At 35.8% G+C, this 20021-nt stretch overlaps 2 protein-coding genes across 3 annotated transcripts in view; both read left to right on the top strand.

Annotated features, from left to right (window-relative positions):
• Window positions 1-20021, top strand: part of LOC101883776 (uncharacterized) — a 191970-nt gene that overhangs the window by 68979 nt on the left and 102970 nt on the right. The gene's annotated exons all lie outside the window — the stretch shown is intronic.
• On the top strand, window positions 16531-18673 carry nog1 (noggin 1). Its single transcript, NM_130983.2, is given in 1 exon segment — window positions 16531-18673. A coding segment is annotated over 1 exon segment (651 nt). The 5' UTR covers window positions 16531-16671; the 3' UTR covers window positions 17323-18673.

Here is a 20021-nt window from a genome sequence, read left to right as displayed (position 1 = left end):
CCTAATAGTGTTTTTAGCTGTGTGGGACACATATACGACTGTCAACAGCTCAAAAAATGTGTTTTGGTGTTTCGTGACCCCTTAATAACTGAATCGGATTAGACCATTAGCATCTCGCTAAAAAAAACGAACAGTTTTGATCATTTTTATGTTTAATGTTCAGCTTTTCTGTAGTTTTATCGCGTACTGAGACCAAAGGAGAATGAAAAGTTGCTCTTTTCTTGGTTGATATGTATAAGAATACTTCTGAATCGTTTTACACACATCTCCTTCGAAAATTTTAAATTTTTTTTTACTAGAGATGTGACAAGATCTCTTGAGATTCTGATCTCTGGAAATTAAATCGCAATGAGATTTCTCGTCTCGTGAGTTGTGATGTTATGATGGGGCATGAGGGTGAAGTTAGCACTGAAGATTGTGGGCAGGATTGGATTTGAGCCGCACACCAAGTGCTTTGCATACACCTGGCAACCCAGGCTGCCTCTGTGTTGCGCGTCACTCGTTCGCTTGGGCAGGTGTGACGTTTTACCGGAGTTCAGCGGCTGCCGTGTCAAACAGAGTCTACAACTGTGGCCGCACACTTTAACCATGCTTCAAAAACATGGAATAGGACTTTAGATATGCTGTAAGTCATAATCGTTGTAAACACAATACAGGGCTCGAAATTAACTTTTTTACTTGGTAGCACCGGTGCTCCCAACTTAAAAAATTTAGGAGCACCAGAAAAAATGTAGGATCACCCACCAAAAATGATTGAGCACCGCTGCAAAATGTATTTTAAGGGATTTATTGTATTTTAAAACAACATCAATTAGGACTAGCAAAAACCAGAAACAACTACATGCTGAGATGACATTGATATTTGTGTGCAATAATTCCAAAATTAATGTCGAATAATTATAAAATATCAATGATGATGAAAATGACAATAATAGTAACAATGAATTACATTTCTCATCATCATGCTGCCTTGAATGCAAGTTATCTGCTATAAAAAGTCTACTTTATGAAAAATAAATGTATAGTTTGAAAACAAAAATGAAGCATTGCAGTAAGAAATATTGATTTTGTACTGCTGTTTTTATATGCATGTCAATTTAATAAATAATATTTCTGCTACAAAACAAACAAAAGATTATAATAAGTAATTAAATTCGAGGCTGAATGCTGCAAAACAGTCATCAGTAACTAAATAAAAAAATAATATACACCTCAAGAAAGAATAGACAGAAGAAAGTAAGTAAAGTCTCACTTCTATCACTCTTTAAAAGTTTTGGTTTCAGTTTGTGTCAATTTAACTGTTCAGTCTGAGCTGATCTTCATTTTTCTGTGTTTGTGGAAAAGCGCAGGCGAGTCAGTCGACCCAATTCATGAGCAGGTTGAACAGGATTCTTGCGATGACCACCGGCGAAAACCGCTGTTTGTTATGAGCCGCAGTTTCAGTGTAAACTTAGTAAAGGAGCTTCTTTGGCGATGATATGTACAGTATTAGATTTGACTTTTAGTGGACATTTGCGCTGAACACGCAGTGAATGCAACGCATTGAGATTCGGGCGCCTTCTCCGAAAAGTACGTACTCGATTGATCTCAGCTGGCGGATCAATATTCACCACATGTTATGATCGCTCTTATCTGCGCCTCAACTTTAGGTGGGGTTTGCAAACCTGCGTGCTTTAAGTTTTCACTCTTCAGCCGTTTGCATTTGCATTTCATAAAAGCTCCTTCTCTGTCATCTGACAGCGGAATACCTTGAGTGATTGACAGCTAATATGAACCAATATAGCGGCAAGAAAAAGCGATTCAGCACGTTTTTAGAAATAATCAAAACAGGTCGCACTACAACCATTATCTGCAGTCGCACTAATGCGCCCATATATATTATGAGGTCCCATAGATTAATTTTCGGGCGCATATGCGACCAAAATGGTCGCAATTTCGAGCCCTGCAATATGAAACAAGATGTGAAGTATTTCTATTTCAGTCGCATTATTGAAGTGCAGCTACAGGCATGTAAATACCCTAATTAAACCATTACAATGGACTTTAAGCCGCATTTTGCGACAGGATGTGACATACACACAGGGCTGTTTGACATTCTCAGCACTTATCAAGTGAGTAAAGTACCGCAGACGCACGCATCTCTAAGCGCGCGTGCACACACACACTCCTCGAGACTAGTCACATCATCATCACAGAACATGCATTTATGCTGTCCAGGTTTTCTTTTCATTCAGCGAACGGTATTAAATCTATCAGTCCTTACTTCATTGTCGCTTCCAGTACCTCAGAGTGAGTCACGGGGGCATGAATGAAATGTTGCTGAATGAAAGAAACTGCTGAAAAATAAAAAAATAAATATCAAAAATGACATGACAAGTTTTTTAAGTTCAATTTGAGGAAAGGAGTTTGATTTCTTATGTGATGTTAGTCAGTAGAGTTTATAGCTACATATTTGGGAGTGTTTGCATGTCCTTTACAGCATATAATTCATTGAAATAGAAATAAAAGTCCATTCATTACAGTAAAAAAACACCTAAGTTGTTGCATTTTGTGATTTATTTATTTATTTTTTTAATTTTCAGTTGAATAAAACTCTGTTTTTCATTCATATATTAGAAAATTATCTTGAATTTATATATATATATATATATATATATATATATATATATATATATATATATATATATATATATATATATATATATATATATATATGTGTGTGTGTGTGTGTGTGTGTGTGTGTGTATACAAGTAGCCATTAGAACGGAAAAAAAACTGATTGACAGGTGGTCATTTGTTTGTAACTTTATTTATTTATGGTTTGGTTATGGGTAAAGCAAAGACCATATGGGTCAGGTATTGAAAACGGTAGGCTACAATTAACTAATTTGTTATGAATTAATTGATATTTAACAACCACCCCCATCCCCCGCCTACGACGACGATGGCATCGTCCATCACAATGTTTCACATTAGACATCATACGATGCCAAATTGGTCAACATTGCCCAACCCTAGGATTAATGAAGCACCAAATATATAATATTGTAATTATTACAGTAATTATTTGAAAACAGATGTGCAAAAATAGTCTGACACTGTAAAAAGGAAATCCACTTTTACAGTGTCAGACTATTTAAGCTTGATTAAAAAAAAAAAATGAGTACAGCTAGCATAATTATACAAATAAAGTCCACTTAACAGTTCCAAGTTACAATGGGTTTGCTTACAGTACTTTATTTTTGTAAAGTCTACTTGTTGCTTTAAAGGCAATTGGTTTTCTCACTTTAAGTAACTAATCACTTTTTACAGTGTAGCTGAGTATGCTTTCTACAGGTGTGTTATTAAGCTCACTCACGTGTGATACACACTCATAAATGTCTAATGTTTTTTTCTAGAGATATTTACAGGTGGTAAGAGTCTAGTCCATATAGAGAGATGAAGGATTGTTTTTACTGGTGGTTTGTCAAGCCCACTCACCTGTGTGAGGCACACTCAGAAATGCACAATGTTTTCTTTCTTTTTTTCTAGAGATATCTGGTAATTTTTCGTGTGGTGTTTTGTTTGGTATTCTGGTTTTGGGAGCTGGGATTGTGTACAATATTTCAGAGTGGGGTAAGATGATTGGAATTAAGTGCTCTAAACGAAAGACGCTGTTGAATAGTCTAGCCGAGCGGGCCTCTAAAATATGAAAACATTGCAGATTTGCTCTTGCTACTGTTTCATTTGTAGACATGTGAAAGCGGCTCTTAGCTGTTCCACACAGTTTTCTCTTTCTAATAATGGCCTGTGAAACAGTCTTTAAACAGTGTAATTCCTCCACAGCGTGCGCAGATTTAAAGTGCGATTTGCTTAATTAGCTTGTTTTGACACAGTGTGCGTTTAAATGAGAGTTTATGGGCCGAGAGAGGATCAGTGTGTGAGAACGCTGCTGTCTCAGAGCCTCATGGGAACCGCAGAAGACGGGCCTCTTAAATGCCTTGGATGGTTTTATTTTATAGCGAAAAACCCAAAACATTCCCCAGCGGGTTAAGGTGGCGATCAGATGGGCCTGTTTTCACTGGCTTCGTTCTTGTCTGTGGAGTTTTTGCATAGATAGAATTTTGCTCAGAAAGTTAAAATTGTACTTTTTTAGATAATTTGGCCGAGGTATTCACTCCAACCTAATAAATTAAGTTGAATGTTTAATAGTAATGCGCTTTTACACAGGCTTTATCTGTTTATAACAACTATGTTACTGATACATGTGGACATGTCAAGGTTATGGATGTACATTTAAAGTTGGAATCATAAGTCCCGCTGTATATTTTTCCTTTGATTTCTGTTTAACGGAAAGAAGATTTTTTTATCTTTGCCATGATGACTAGAGCTGTAAACCGACACTAGTCTCACGGTTCGGTTACGGTTATCATTCCATCGATTCGGTTCAATTCGATATTTCGGTGCATCACGGTGCATTGACGGTGCTTTTCATACACAGTTTTATATTTTCTTCACAGCAGCAGTTCTTGTATTAAAATGTTTGGATATATTTATATTTATATATTATTTGTAATACAATTTTGTCATTTAATACAAACAGTCAGATATATAAACTGTAACTTTAAACAAAACGAGCATTTAGCAAATAATATAAACAAATATAAATATCCAGCTCAATTTCTGATCCTTGTCTAGTTCTCTTACACCTCTTTGATTGGTCACACCCTCAACAAAAACGGTTGCGATTGGCTCTTGCGTGCTGCGCTCTTCACAGATGAGTGACACTGAGCGGCAGCGGCGATCTCACAGCTGATGTATGATAGACACGGTGGAGAAAACTCTGCAGACACGCGCTCATTTCTTTATCCAGAAGTAACGCTGTAAAACAGCCGAGAGGAGAAGAAAAGCCACACCAGCAGGTCAAATGGGCCAGTGTGTGTGTTAGTGAGAGAGAGAGAGAGAGAGAGAGAGAGATGGAGTACTTTCATTCTCTCGATCTCAGTGAAATAGGGCTTTTGTTGTATATGTCAGTGAAAGACTGATCCAGCAAACACACACAGTGAAATTGTGCACAGTTCATGAGTTTTAAGTAGTTAGAGCGTTGTAAATACTCGCGATCGCCTTCCTCGCGACAGAGCGCATATGAGATAAATGACGTCAGTAATAACCGGTTAGGATTATTACTGAACCGATACCGAATTGTCTGCGTCTGCATCGCAGTGCACCGAAGAAACGATTCATTTTGACACCCCTAGTGATGACAGCACAGAACATTTGAGTAGATATTTTTCAGGATACGAGTTAGTGACATTTAAAGGCTTAACTGGGTTAATTAGGCAAGTTAGACTAATTAGGCAAATGATTGTATAATGATTTGTTCTATAGACAATCGAAAAAAAAATATAGCTTAACACAATGTGTACCACAAGCAAACATTTTTTGAAAGCTTAAAATTGCATGGACTATTTAAAGCAGGGGTCTCAAACTCAATTTAACTGGGGGTTGCTGGAGTCTGGGTGAGGCTGGGCCGCATTAGGTTTTCCACAAGAAATTAGTTATATTATTAATTATTAATTTCTAAAAAAAAAAAAATTTCATCTTATTTTGTGTCAAACAATTAATAAAGAGATTTAAGAAGATTTGGTTATTGGAACAAAATAAAAATTAATAAGAAAATAAATTATTCCATAATAAATAGTAGTAGTGGTAATAATAATAATGATAATATTAATTAAATTCACTGTTATCTGCCATGCTGTTGTTACAGGAAAAAGAAGCAACACTGTTATTTTATATTAGTTTTGACTACTTTTACATCATTTCAAGAGTTGACGCTTAGCTGATGATTAATTATAAGCTACTTTGGCATGCTGTCCTGGGAGAGAGCCCTGAGCTCATAAGATCCTCGAGCCCAAGGCTCCCTCCCGTTGCAAGGCGAGAGGGGAGTTTGAGCTCAGGTAGATCTCAAGAACTCCTCTGCTGTAGTAACTAATTAACAGATAGTGATTGCTCTTAAGAGACAACTATTTACTCGGAGCATGCCTATGGTGCCGATTTGGATTAGTCAATTAACTTAAGTTGCATGTTTTTGGATGGTGGCAGGAAACCGGGAAACCTGGGGAAAACGTAAGTGTGTTTGTTCATAAGTGACTTTTTTCGTAGGTGTGTTTGTTCGCAAGTGTGTTCATTTGTATGTTCGCTAGTGTGTTTGTTTGTGTGATCATTTGTTAGTGTGTTCTAGGGTTGTGCCGATAGACAATGCCATCGTCCAACGCCGATGGCCGACAAACTTTACGATCCATCGCCCCCCCCTCCCCCCCCCCCCACATTTATATTGATATATAACTTATCATTTGCATGTCATCCTAATAGCAATAAGTCATTTCATGAGCTGTGTTAGATGTAACAAATAGCTGCCGCTTGCACAGCTGACAGCTACATTTTCGCAGGCTTGTTTATGATGCTAAATGAGAACAATTAAAAAAATACCAATAAAAACATTGTAGGTTAACCAGCATTTTAACAAATTAACCGAAGCATTATAAAATGGCTAAATGAGCTTAAACCCACAGTTTAAACATAATAACCACTTTAAATACAAATGTGTTCAGAAATGTGGCCTTAATTAGTCCTGATTGTGGAAACTGGGATTGAGGAGATAAATGGTGTGAACAAGCCACAGACCTCTAATTAGTGGAGTACGCCTAATTAAAAGCATCAATATTGCTGTTGCCCTTACGAGAGTTAGTGTTGGCTAGACTGGTCCCTGAAGATCACATTTCAGAATTTTCACCTGCTGGACCACAGATTGAGCAGCTGTGTCTGAAGTGGAGACGATCTTTGACAAGCTGAGAAACATAGCAATGCTCTAGCATCATAGCGGCAAGTTTTGCACGTGTGTGTTTGTGTCCTTAACAAGCATAGAGGATTGTGGGAACAAAAACAGACAATGAAGCCACAGACAGATGTGATCTTCCAACTGTGGATTTTATTTTATTCAATAGTATTGCACAAAATCATTATTCTATAGCATAGGAAATATAAAAAATAAATAAATAAATTGTGTGTATATATATATATATATATATATATATATATATATATATATATATATATATATATATATATATATATATATATATTAGGGGTGTAACCGTTCACAAAAATCAGGGTTCGGTTTGATACGACACAGAGGTGTCATGGTTTGGTATGCTTTCGATAAAGAAAAAGAAAAAAAAGCCAGAGGATTTCTCTGATTTAATTTTTTTTAATGAATTAAAACTAACATCATAAAAGTATGATCTTGTTTTTTTTTTATTTTACTTTAAACCGAAATAAAGCTATACTTCTGGGGTTTCTGCTTTGCAGCAAATAAAACTAATCCTTCTTTATACTTAAAACCAAAAAGCTTCCTATAAAAAAATAAATCTAATATTGTAGTAGTTTAACAAATAAAAATAAAAGAACAACTTAGTTTTATATGGAGTTTCAATCTATTTTTGACGCGCGATTTCCGGAAGATTATCATTCGTTTGCGTGCATCCAGGAGTCTCTATGCATTTGCCTACATTAACGTTACCATTTTGCGAGCTAGTGTAGCGCCTGCCTGACTAGAGTAGTGTTTGGACATGGACGGGTGTGTGCCTGTGGTGATATGTGAACAGGTTATTGAGATTGGCTGTTCTGTGTCGGGGCCAGGGTTGCTGGGGCAACGGGGGCGGAGCCAGCACGAGCAGGTTGACACAGAAGTCAGAAAGATTGCTAACGAGTGCATAATAAAGTGATATTCTGAGTTTAAAAGCGATGGTCTACTGTTTAACATGACAGCAGGAAGGTAGCATGTTGTCTGCCACGTCATTTGGGATGCCATGTTGAGCATTGTTGCACTTGAAACATTATATTTTGTACTTATTCTCTTTTATCTTTTTAGATGGTAGTCTGAATCAAATTGTTCGGTTTGTAATGCGTACCGAACTGAAAGTCTTGTACCGAACGGTTATTATGTTCAATGCGAATACGCGTATCGTTACACGCTTAATATATATATAAACAATTCGGACAATTTGGTATCGGTTCAGTAATAGTTAGGGGTGTAACGATACACTCAGCTCACGATATGATGTGTATCACGATATAATGTTCACGATTTGATGTGTATCACGATAATTGGAATAAAAATTGAAAATTAAACTGAAATGCAAATTTTACCAAGTAAACTATTTTTTATGTATTTCTTTTGTTTCAACTTGTTAAACTGAACCTTCTTTAAGAAAATAAATTAAACAGGCCTGTCTCTGGAAAATAAAACAATTTAAAAACTTCTTAAAAATATTATTGAAATGACAGAGACAAATTTAAGAAACAATTTAAGTAAAGGTTCAAAAAAAAAAAGCTTTCTATTCAATTGAATTTAACAGTAAGAGCTTAAGGCTTTGCTTGGTCACTTGCGTTTTTTGTGTGTGCAAAAAAAAAAAAAAAAATCCACATTTCCAGGTATTTAATTCTTATTTAATTAAATTCATTTAGAGATATCTCTAATTACAATTGTGACTAGTCAAAACTCATTTAGAGATATCTGCAAATATTTTTCAATGGAAGTCAATGGAGGAATATGACTAGTCATAATATATTTGCAGATATCTAGAATCTGATTTCGTACTGATTTCGATAGAATTGTAATTGCAGATATCTCTAATTTTCTTTCTGACTAGTCGAATTATAATTATGACTTGTCAAAATATAATTAGAGATATCTCTAAATATATTTATGGATAGTCAGAACAAAGGTTTAAATGCTAAAACGGCTTGCCATACGCGCGCGTCTATCAAAGTCCGCCCTCTGTAGTAACAGCTCACGGTCAGCTCACGTCATGTGTGATTTTGCGGCGGGAACATTATATGAAGACAGAATGATATTTTAGGGTGAATTGTACCTTATAAATACAGTATGTGACTCTTTCAACACCATTAGGAGGTATCCCTGTCGCTGTGCAAAGTATGTTATTCACTGTGAAGACTTTAAAACTTAGGATGTTTGACCCAGTATGCGTGTCAAAAAGCGGACGAGTCTAAAGCAATGACTGTTCAACCGAAATGTTGCCAGACGTCTGATTTTGAGAGGATGGGCCATCCTCCATTTCAGCTCCACTCATCTTGGTCTGCTAACATTACTGCTGCTGCAATCTGAACTCACGTGCGACAGCAGGTGGAATGTAGCTCACGTGCAAACAGCTCAACTAATAAGAGAAAACGGACGTCATATCGTAATCAAATCGTCATAACGCCACGCTGCATATTGAGACATTTTTGCATCGCAATAAATCGTACAACGATAAATCGTCACACCCCTACTAATAGTCATAACAGGTTATTATGTACTGATGTCATTTATTTCCTATGCTTCTGCTTATAATCATGCTTCTGAACCAGCAGATGCCATTATCCCACTCGTCTGCGCTTTTCTGTTAGTTTTCTTTTTTTTATATATAATTGGCTTAATGTGATTTGTTTGCCATGAGGTGCCATGTTGAACTTTCAGTGGCCTGGTTGAGAGAGTGGAAGAGCTTTTATACTAAATTTAACTCACCTGCTATCTGTGAATACCCGAGACAGTGTAACACTTATGAATTACATGAAACAGGGGAAGAAAAATGACTAATTGTACTCAATTTTGACATTTTCACTTAGGGGTGTTCTCACTTTTGTTGCCAATGGTTCAGTTATTATTGGCTGTATTTGTAGTTATTTTGAGAGGACAATACATTTACACTGCTATACACACTTTACACTGACTACTTTTCATTGTGTCAAAGAGTCATTTCTGCAGTGTTGTCCTATGAAAAGTTATAAATAAATATTTGCAGAAGTAGGAGGGGTGTACTCACTTTTGTTACTGTATTAGTGTAAGTTTCATAAGTGTAATGTAAAGTGTGTTTGTTATATTTACAAGTGTCATTTTTTTAGAATTGCTGGGATTGGTATTTTCTTAAATATTGAAATATAATTGATAAAATACATGTTGTTCAGCATTGTTTGGCGATTCAAATTGGATTTATACTATGGAAAAGCAGTTCCTACTTTAACTAAACATTTTAATATTTATTTGGGAATCTGAGGCCATTCAAATGTTATTAATACAAAGAGATACATATTTTAAAAGCTGTTTTTGCTTTCTTTAATTTCATCAGTGAAAAAAGTTTATTCTATAGAATATGATTTTTTTGTTTATTTTAAACAATTATTCGACGGCATTGGTGGAAATTGTTTTTTATTTTTATTTTTTACACAAGATCAGTCTTCTAGAAATGTATTATATATATATATATATATATATATATATATATATATATATATATATATATATATATATATATATATATATATATATATATATATATATACTGTAAAAAATAATTCCGTAAAATTTATGGTAAAAAATGGCAGCTGTGGTTGCCAGTACTTTACCGTTAAAAACACAGAACAAACCTTAAAAGTAATTTTTCATTTTTACGGTAAATTACCGTATTTTATTAATTTATAGAGGTAATATGTCTGTATTTTGAATGATCAACATTTACACATCTTTTGTTTCACAGTTAGACACGTTAGCACACCCACATGAAGAAGGTGGTGATGAAGTTACCAAATGAGCCAATGCTCATCACAATCAACTTTTCCCACAAGCAGAAAAGAGTATCAGCATATAGAAGGTGCTCAGTGTCATTCACACAGCTACTAAACACCAGTATGGTAACATGCATAAAATTAAAGTCATGAAATAAACATTGTTTATCAACATTAGATGTAACATAAATCTCTAATGTACATAACTGATGGGAAAACAACTAAAAAGATCCATATTAATGTCAACCAAGTGCATAAAAAGTGATGTGCCATGCAGGGAATTCTGGGAAAGTCAATTTACAGTTATTATTACGGTTATGTAACAAAAATTGTAGTTCTATAGGATTGCTAGAAGTTTTTTTTTTTTCTAAATATTAATATGATTTATTTATTTAAATTAGAATTTTGGCCCACACAAACTTTATTATAATTATTTATATTAGTTTTAACTTTAACTTTTGTAGTTTTCTTCATTTGAAACTGTTATTCTTACACTCTATGCTCTAATTGTGTGTGTTTTAGATGCATTCAGTGTTTAATTCCATTGTGTAAGATTTTCTGAAGATTTCTTTCCTCCTTTTGTTCTCTATAAGTGTGTGTGTGTGTGTGTGTGTGTGTGTGTGTGTGTGTGTGTGTGTGTGTGTGTGTGTGTGTGTGTGTGTGTGTGTGTGTGTGTGTGTGTGTGTGTGTGTGTGTGTGTGTGTTCTAGTAGCTGTGTATAAAGTTTCTGTAACTGAAGGGTTCTGGTGTGTTTCATGACATGACAAAACCCACCATGAGCCGAGAGCAGCAGTGGATGACAAAAGCATTAGCAGGAGTTGAAATGAAAACACTCCGATATCTCTGAATATGACGGGTGGATGCATCAGCATTTATGTATTTTGACTGTGATTAAACTCCTGGAGAGAATCAAGTCAGTTTATGTGACAGACAGTGAGGTTAACCAAAGACAAATGCTGATCTTTCCACACTCCACAAACTCTTTTTGGGTTTTTCGAGCAGGTGAGTGAGTCCTGTGTGGAATGGAGGGATGGATGGATAGACCAGACAGATGGATGGATAGATCATACAAATTGATGGATGGATAGATAGATATACTGGATAGATGAATGGATGGATTGACCAGATGGATGTATATTTTGACCTGATGGATAGATAATTGGATAGATGGATGGATGGATGGATGAAATATAGATAGATAAATAGAAATATGAATGGATGGATTTATGGCTCGAAAAGATGGATAGATGATAGATAGAGAAATGGATGGATGGATGGATAAATAGAGTAACAGACGGATAGAAAGATGGATGGATGGATGGAGTAGGAAAGATGTATGGATGGATATATAGATGGACAGATGGATTAATAGGTATATAAACGAATGGATGGATAGATGGATGGATGGAAAAATGGAAAGTTGGAATATCGATCGATAAATAGAAATATGGATGGATTGATTGATGGCTTGAAAAGGTTGACATATAGAGAAATGGATGGATGATAAATAGATGAACAGATGGATAGAAAGGTGGATTGATGGATAAATGGATGGATAGAAAATATGGATTGATGGATGGATGGATGGATGGATGGATGGATATTTAGATGGACAGATGGATGGATAGATAAATAAACAGATAGATAGATGGATGGATGGAAAAATGGAAAGTTGGAATATAGATAGATAAATAGAAATATGGATATATGGATTGATGGCTTAGATAGATATATAGAGAAATGGATGGATGGATAAATAGATGAACAGATGGAAGGATGAATGAATAGAAAATATGGATGGATTGATAGAAATTATGGATAGATGGAAGGAGATGGATGGATAGATAGAAAATATGGATAAATTAATATTGATGATGGATGGATGGATGGATGGATTGAAAAGATACATGGGATGGATATATAGATTGACAGACGACTGGATGTATATAGATGGATGGATGGATGGATGGATGGATGGATGGGCAGACAGTTGAATTTATTGATGGATGGATAAACCAGCTAGATGGATGGATGGATAAATAGAAAAGATGAAGAGAAGGATGAATGGACAAACAGATAGTTAGCAGGATTGACAGACAGACGGACGGACGGACGGACGGACGGACGGACGGACGGACGGACGGACGGACGGACGGACGGACAGACAGACAGACAGACAGACAGACAGATAGATGGATAGATGGATGAACAGACCCATGGAAATATATAGATGGACAGAAGGACGGTTGGATATCAATAGACAGAAGGATAGCTGGATTGACAGACAGTTGCATGGATGGATGAATGAATGGATGGATGGATAAATGAACAGACGGATAGAAATATCGATAGACAGAAGGATGGATATAGGTGGACAGACAGATGGATGGATAGACGGATGGATTAATTGTTCATTTTTATTATTGTTATGAATTATTGATTGAGTTGTTGATTGTAATAAATTAATTACAGGTCTTGTGAGTCTGAATAGTTATTATTAAGTGTTTTCTAATGAAGCAGGGTGCAGTGCACAGGTGTGTTCAGTGTTTTGTGAGTGCTGACAATAGTGTCTGCTTCTGCTGTCTGATTCAGCTCTCTCTCTCTCTCTCTCTCTCTGTGTCTCTCTCTCGCTCTCTCCGTCTCTCCAGCAGAAGTGTGAATTAGCTCATTCACACAGAAACAGAGATGTATTTCTCTGCGCGTCTGCTTTATGCACAGCTCACTTCTTCCATGCAGCTCCTCTGTGTTTGTCAGTCTCGAGCTGCATTCCGCCGCGCCGGCTTGGTGGGAGATGTTCATTTTGGATGACTCTAGACGGAGTGTTTTATGGCTTTATTCCCCACAGCCTCAGCAGCACACTTGTGTGTTTGTGCTTCTCCAAGTGCCAAGCAGACAGAGATAATGTGGGCTCATCTACTGTATACTGGGTTTATTCAGAGATGTTCAGATGTCTGAACTCATATCATGAGGATGGGAGGAATGATGGACAGATTGATTGAAGGAAACACGGTTGCAAATTAAACTGGATACATTGAACTTGTTGTTGAGTTCAGTGCAGCATTGTAGAACATATTAACACACCCCTATACCAGAAAACGTTGTGACGGTTTGGAAAATGCAAATAACGATAGTCTCCTTTACAATGGTCTTGCTGAGGACAGATACGCACCATTTACATGGGGCTTCAGCGTCAACGCTTGACTGAAGGTGTGTCTGAAGTTGGGGCTGAAGCGATCGTCATAACAGCGTCAGCCAATGAAATTCAGTCAGCAATAGGCCACTGTCTAGCTGGTGTATTTGCATACAGCGATCTGATTGGTTGACACTTCCATCGGCGCTTGATAAGTTAAGCTAGTCCCAACTTCTGCAGCGAGCAACGTCTCTGAAGCGGTGCCGACGGATCCACAATGCAGTTCGGCAACACCTGACATCACCCATTCAATGTGAATAGGAAGCGTTGACGCTGACGCCCCATGTGAATGGGGCGTTACAACCCTTTTTGCATCCTTGTTGAAAGTTACATTGCTAGCGAATAAAGATTTATGTTAATTTAGCAAGCTGAATGCATTGTGTACTGATTAGGAGACATGGAATAGATTGATTGACAGTGGTCTACAGCCAATCAGGACGCAGAACTCAATGCACTGTAAAAAACAAAGCAAAACAAAAAACAAAACCAAGTCAAACTGCAGTAAATAAAATCTGCTAAACTGTGTGGCCCAAAAGGTGAACCTTATAGTGAGAGACCACTGTATATGTCATTTTATTTACCTTGTAATGCTTGCCGCAAGCTCCATCTGAAATTGTGATGAATCCAGATAGAAAAATGAACAATTAATAAAGAAGTTGGGTCAAAATAACCAAACCCAGATGTTCAAAGGTGAGAGAAGCCTTTACTGTCCTTTCAGTTGGGTTGACTAAGCTTGGGCAACCAGTACCCGAGTAGGGCTGCTCGATTTTGGGAAAAATCATAATCACGATAATTTTGGTCATAATTGTAATCACGATTATTCAAAACGATTATTATTTTTAAGTCAAAATATTAACGCTCCTGAGATTTTTTTTTTTTTTTAATTTTAACAGTATTTCCTTTAATATTTTTTTTCTTCTGGAGAAAGGCTTATTTGTTTTATTTTGGCTAGAATAAAAGCAGGTTTAAATATTTTGAAACCCATTTTAAGGTCAATAATATTAGCCCCCTTATATATTTTTTGATTGTCTGCATCTGCAACTATATATATATATTTATATATATATTTCTTTTCCACCCTGCAAAGGAATGCGAAATAAATACAATAGTATAAAAATATGAAATAAACTGAGCTTTAAGCATCTTCACTGTAAGAAAAACACTTTTAAGCCAAACAGTTTAGCTTCTCCTTTTGTTTGATTAATAATCATAAAAACAGGTGGCATCAGGGATATTGCGCACGGTCACTTTAATGGTTTCTCTTTCACGTGTCTTTTGATTTTCAACTCTTTGTTTATTACTCAAATGAGGGTTAATATGAATAATTACTAAACTCCACGTTTTGACACCTATTTGACCATTAAACGCTCACATTAAGATGACTTAAGGTGTGTGCGCTCGGCACAGCTCAGTGTGCGAATAAGACGGAATGCTAACCACATGCTTCTGACTGTGTGTGTGTGCCGCACACACACTCAGAATCATGCGGTCTTTTGCGCTTTTAAGAGCAACAGAAGGGGCCAGTATATGATGCAATAATCGCTTATACCGATTAATGGTTTTTCATAATTGTTAGAAGCCAAAATTTAAATCGAAATCGGTTTTCCGATTAATTGCACAGCCCTATACCCGAGACAACTTAGCAGTTTTGACCCTGCACAATTAACCCAAAAATGTGTTTCCAGCATAAACCCTGCGTCTTTTACAATGTAGCTGGCACCCATTGACTCCCATTGGCACCCATTGCTTATTAATGCATATCACTGGACTTACGGAGACATGACTGTACACTCTAAAAAACCTTGAGTTATTTGTTTAACCCAATTGTTGAGTTAAACAAATTGGTTGGTGCTTTGTTGGGTTATTTTTAACCTTTATTAGGTTATTTATATAACAACTCAACCAGTTGGGTTACAGTTTTGGGTTTCAACAGTCAACTGATTTGACTGACACAGAACAGCTGTAATAATATGCATTTATAATGTTGTTTTTGCTTTCTAAAGTTTATTAAGGCTTTAATACAATGATATTGTTATATCTTTTATTAAATGACCTCTCCATGTCGTGTTTTTAATTATTGATACTGAGAGCTTTAAAGCCGATCAATACTAAATCCCTTTCTCCACCTCCCGTGTTCATCTCTGCGCTCCCGGATTCTAACCTTTAGGACCCAGCGGAGACATTCATTTATTTAATGCCATAATTAGGAATTCATAGTAGGAATAGTAATAGTAATCCCAGAATGGAGAAAATAACATTTAATCAAAATGACCCAATGCATTGGGATAAATGATTTAACCCAGTGCATTGGGTAATGTAACCCTATTTGGGAAGGTGCTATACAAACCTAAAGTTGGTGTCAATTTTTTTTTTAAACTCACATTTCTCAAGATTTTAATAAAAAAGTGATTTCTGACACTTTTTTTCATAAACTTTTATTAAACACACATCTCTGGATTTAAGTTGTGAAAATTTAAAGACACCACAAAAAAACATCGCCTCTGGACATCAGTTAGAAAACTGTCCGACAGGGGGCGTCAAACGCCGAGCGCCTGCAGCCACGCCTCCTCCTCCTGCTCATCTGAGTCTGAAAGGAAGTGTCGGGGAATCTCCTGCAAACAAACTCACATTGAGAAAAAAGAAAAAGCGAGAGAAGTGTATTGCATCACAGGGGCGCGCGTGTATAAATCAGAGGCGCGCGCGTGAGAGTCAGGCATTCCCAAAAAACACTCAGACGCGGGGCTCCTTCAATCGTGATGCTTTCTCACGATTCCCACGCATTTACCACACCTCGACATCAGATATGCACGGAATTACGCACGGATAAATCCCGCGTTTAATCTCCGATCTCGCTTTTGGATGAAGATTTCAAAAGGATGGATTTCCCGCGGTGTTTGCTGTCCGCGTACTTGCTGCTGCTCTCCTTCGCACAGTGCCAGCACTATTACCTGCTCAGACCCATCCCGAGTGACACTTTACCCCTGCTGGAGCTGAAGGAGGACCCGGACCCGCTCTACGATCCGCGGGAGAAGGATCTAAACGAGACCGAGCTGAGGAGCGCGCTCGGGGACTTTGACAGCCGCTTTCTGTCGGTCGGTCCTCCTCAGGACCGCTACGCGGGGAACGAGGACCTGGACGAGCAGGAGCTCCAGCTGAACCTCGCCGGGATGATGCCCAAAGACATCAAGAACCTGGACTTTGACGCGCCGTGGGGCAAAAAGCGCAAAGCCAGCAAGAAGCTGAAGCGGCGGCTGCAGATGTGGCTGTGGTCCTACTCGTTCTGCCCGGTGCTGTACGCCTGGAATGACCTGGGCTCGCGCTTTTGGCCGCGGTTCGTGCGCGCGGGGAGCTGCTACACCAAGCGCTCATGCTCGGTGCCGGAGGGCATGGTGTGCAAACCGGCCAAATCAACACACATCACGCTGCTGCGCTGGAGATGCGTGGCGAGGAGAGGCGCACTCAAGTGCGCGTGGATACCGGTGCAGTATCCCATCATCACAGAGTGCAAATGCTCATGCGCGAACTGACCAGCAGAAATAAAAAACATTATAATATTGAACTCCTGATGCGTTTCTGGACTCTGATGTGAAGCGTATTAATGCATATCGCTGGACTTAAATTATGGAGACATGACTGTACAAAATGTATCTCATATTTGTAAAATCCACATTGCTGGAAGAACTTTCTAAAGAAGAGAATTCAGACATGAACATCTTTTATAAAACAAATCTCTGGATTTAAGTTATGAACACTTTTATTTTGTGTTTTGGAAACACTTTATATTAACTTTAAGTCATTTAAAGAGATTAAAGATTTTAATTTTGTTGTTTTAAACAGGTTTGAGTTTCTTCTGTTGAGCACAAAAGAAGATAATTTGAGAAATGTTGATAGCTGGCACCCATTCACTTCCATAGTATTTATTTTTTACAATGGAAGTAAATGGGTGAACTGGCCGCTCATTCAGAAAACCCATAATAGAGCTCCTGATATGGTTCTGGACTCTGATGTGAAGCACATTAATGCATGTTGCTGGACTTAAATTATGGAGACACGACTGTACAAAATATATCTCATATTTAAAATTCACATTTCTGGAAGAACTTTATAAAAAAAGAGAACATTATTTATACAAATCTCTGGATTTGTTAAGAAAAGCTTTTATTTTGTGTTTTGGAAACACTTTATATTAATTTTAGATCATTTAAACATTATTTTCAGACATATTTAAATTCTGTCATTGTTTACTTGCTAAAAACCCGTTGGAGTTTTATCTGTTAAACCCAAAAGAAGATAATTCGAAGAATGCTGGTGATCGGCTCCTATTGACTTCCATACTATTTTTTTTTTATCGAAGTGCCAGCAGCATTCTTCAAAATATCTTCTTTTGGTGTTCAACATAAGACCACATGAGGGAGAGTAAATAATAAGGCAATGTTCATCTAAACACAATGCTGTGCAGATCAATAGCTCACACATTCAGATTTGATAACTGATGACTCAGCGTTGTGTTTTATATTAATATCTGTCATGCAAGTGTTCCCTTTCGTTTGTGTATGCACTATCATGTGTAGGAATGTATTGTCTGTATATGTCGTGCCATCATGTAATGATCTAGCCAGTATTATGTGTAGTAATATCCAGAGTCTACTGTAATTGTGGAAAATATTGGGTTGTATTTATATTGCAGAGAATGGAGCTGTCTGAGATGTCTATAAGGTTTTTTTTCCCACACAGATTCGACGACCTCAAAATTTATTGTGGATTTTTAATTTTTTTTTAAAGTCTCACATGCTGTGACGGCCGGAGACGATTTATCCTGTAAATTAAGATGAACTGTTATTTATTCTTTATATTCAGATAATAAAATATCAAACACAACGAATGGTTTGAGCTTTTTTTGTTTCCTCTGCCTTTGTTTCTTCTCATGAAAGAAACTTCAAAGAGGGTCTCCTAATTTACCATGACATGCTCTCACCTGGCTTAAGGGCCCCCGTAACCAAGGCAACCAATGCTGATGCTCACAGTGGCCCGTGTGGAGCCTTTTTATTACATCACATAATAATGCAGATCACAGTAATCAAACTATATTTAGGCCTAAATGTGAGGTTTATGTGTGTGAATTGAAGATAGATTCAGTTTGGTTAATGTAAGCGTATTTTTTGCATGTTATAGTACTAATAAAATTAATGGATTTTATAATCAGTCCGACCACAATACTTTTTATGCAATTGTCTTATTGCAGTTGTCTTATCTCTTATATATACTGGTTAACATTGATGCATTTACTTGAAATAAAATAAAATATTTTAATAAGATAATAATTATGTAATGTAATAATGTATTTAAAAAATAAATGAAATAATAATAAAATAAAATATTTTAATAAGATAATAATGTAATAATGTAATGTAATAATGTATAAAAAATAAAACGAAATAATTTAAAATAATAATAAAATAAAATATTTTAATAAAATAATAATGTAATTATTTAATGTAATAATGTATTTAAAAAATTTAATGAAATAATTTGAAAAAATAATTAAATAAAATATTTTAATAAGACAATATGTAATAGTGTATTTAAAAAATAAATGAAATAAAATAAAATACTTAAATAAGATAGTAATGTAATAATGTAATGTAATAATGTATAAAAAATAAAATGAAATAATTTAAAATAATAATAAAATAAAATATTTTAATAAGATAATAATGTAATTATTTAATGTAATAATGTATTTAAAAAATTTAATGAAATAATTTGAAATAATAATTAAATAAAATATTTTAATAGGATAATAATGATATTATGTAATGTAATAATGTTAAAAAATAAAATCAAATAATTAGAAATAATAATAAAATAAAATATTTTAATAAGATAATAATGCTATTATGTAATGTTTTAATGTTTTTAAAAAATAAAATCAAATAATTTGAAATAATAATCGCAGTTAATTGAACTATTACTAACTATTTCAAATGATTTTCTTTTATTTTTAGAACACATTAATTAAAACAATTTATTCTGATTATTCTGAATGTAATAAATATATAGCATGTATTGAATTCAGAATAATCTGAATAAATCGTTTTTTTTTTTTTTTTTTTTTTACAATTAACCATTTCAAATTATTATATCTTTTTGGATTTCATTAATTAAAACAATATTTATTCTGGTTATTCCAAATGCAATATATGTATTAAATTCAGAATAATCAGAA

This window comes from Danio rerio, chromosome 3 (assembly GCF_049306965.1).
Source record: "Danio rerio strain Tuebingen ecotype United States chromosome 3, GRCz12tu, whole genome shotgun sequence".
NCBI classification, from domain to species: Eukaryota; Metazoa; Chordata; class Actinopteri; order Cypriniformes; family Danionidae; genus Danio; species Danio rerio.
The sequence above is the reverse complement of the archived record's forward strand: the minus strand, read 5'-3'. Positions and strand labels throughout refer to the sequence as shown.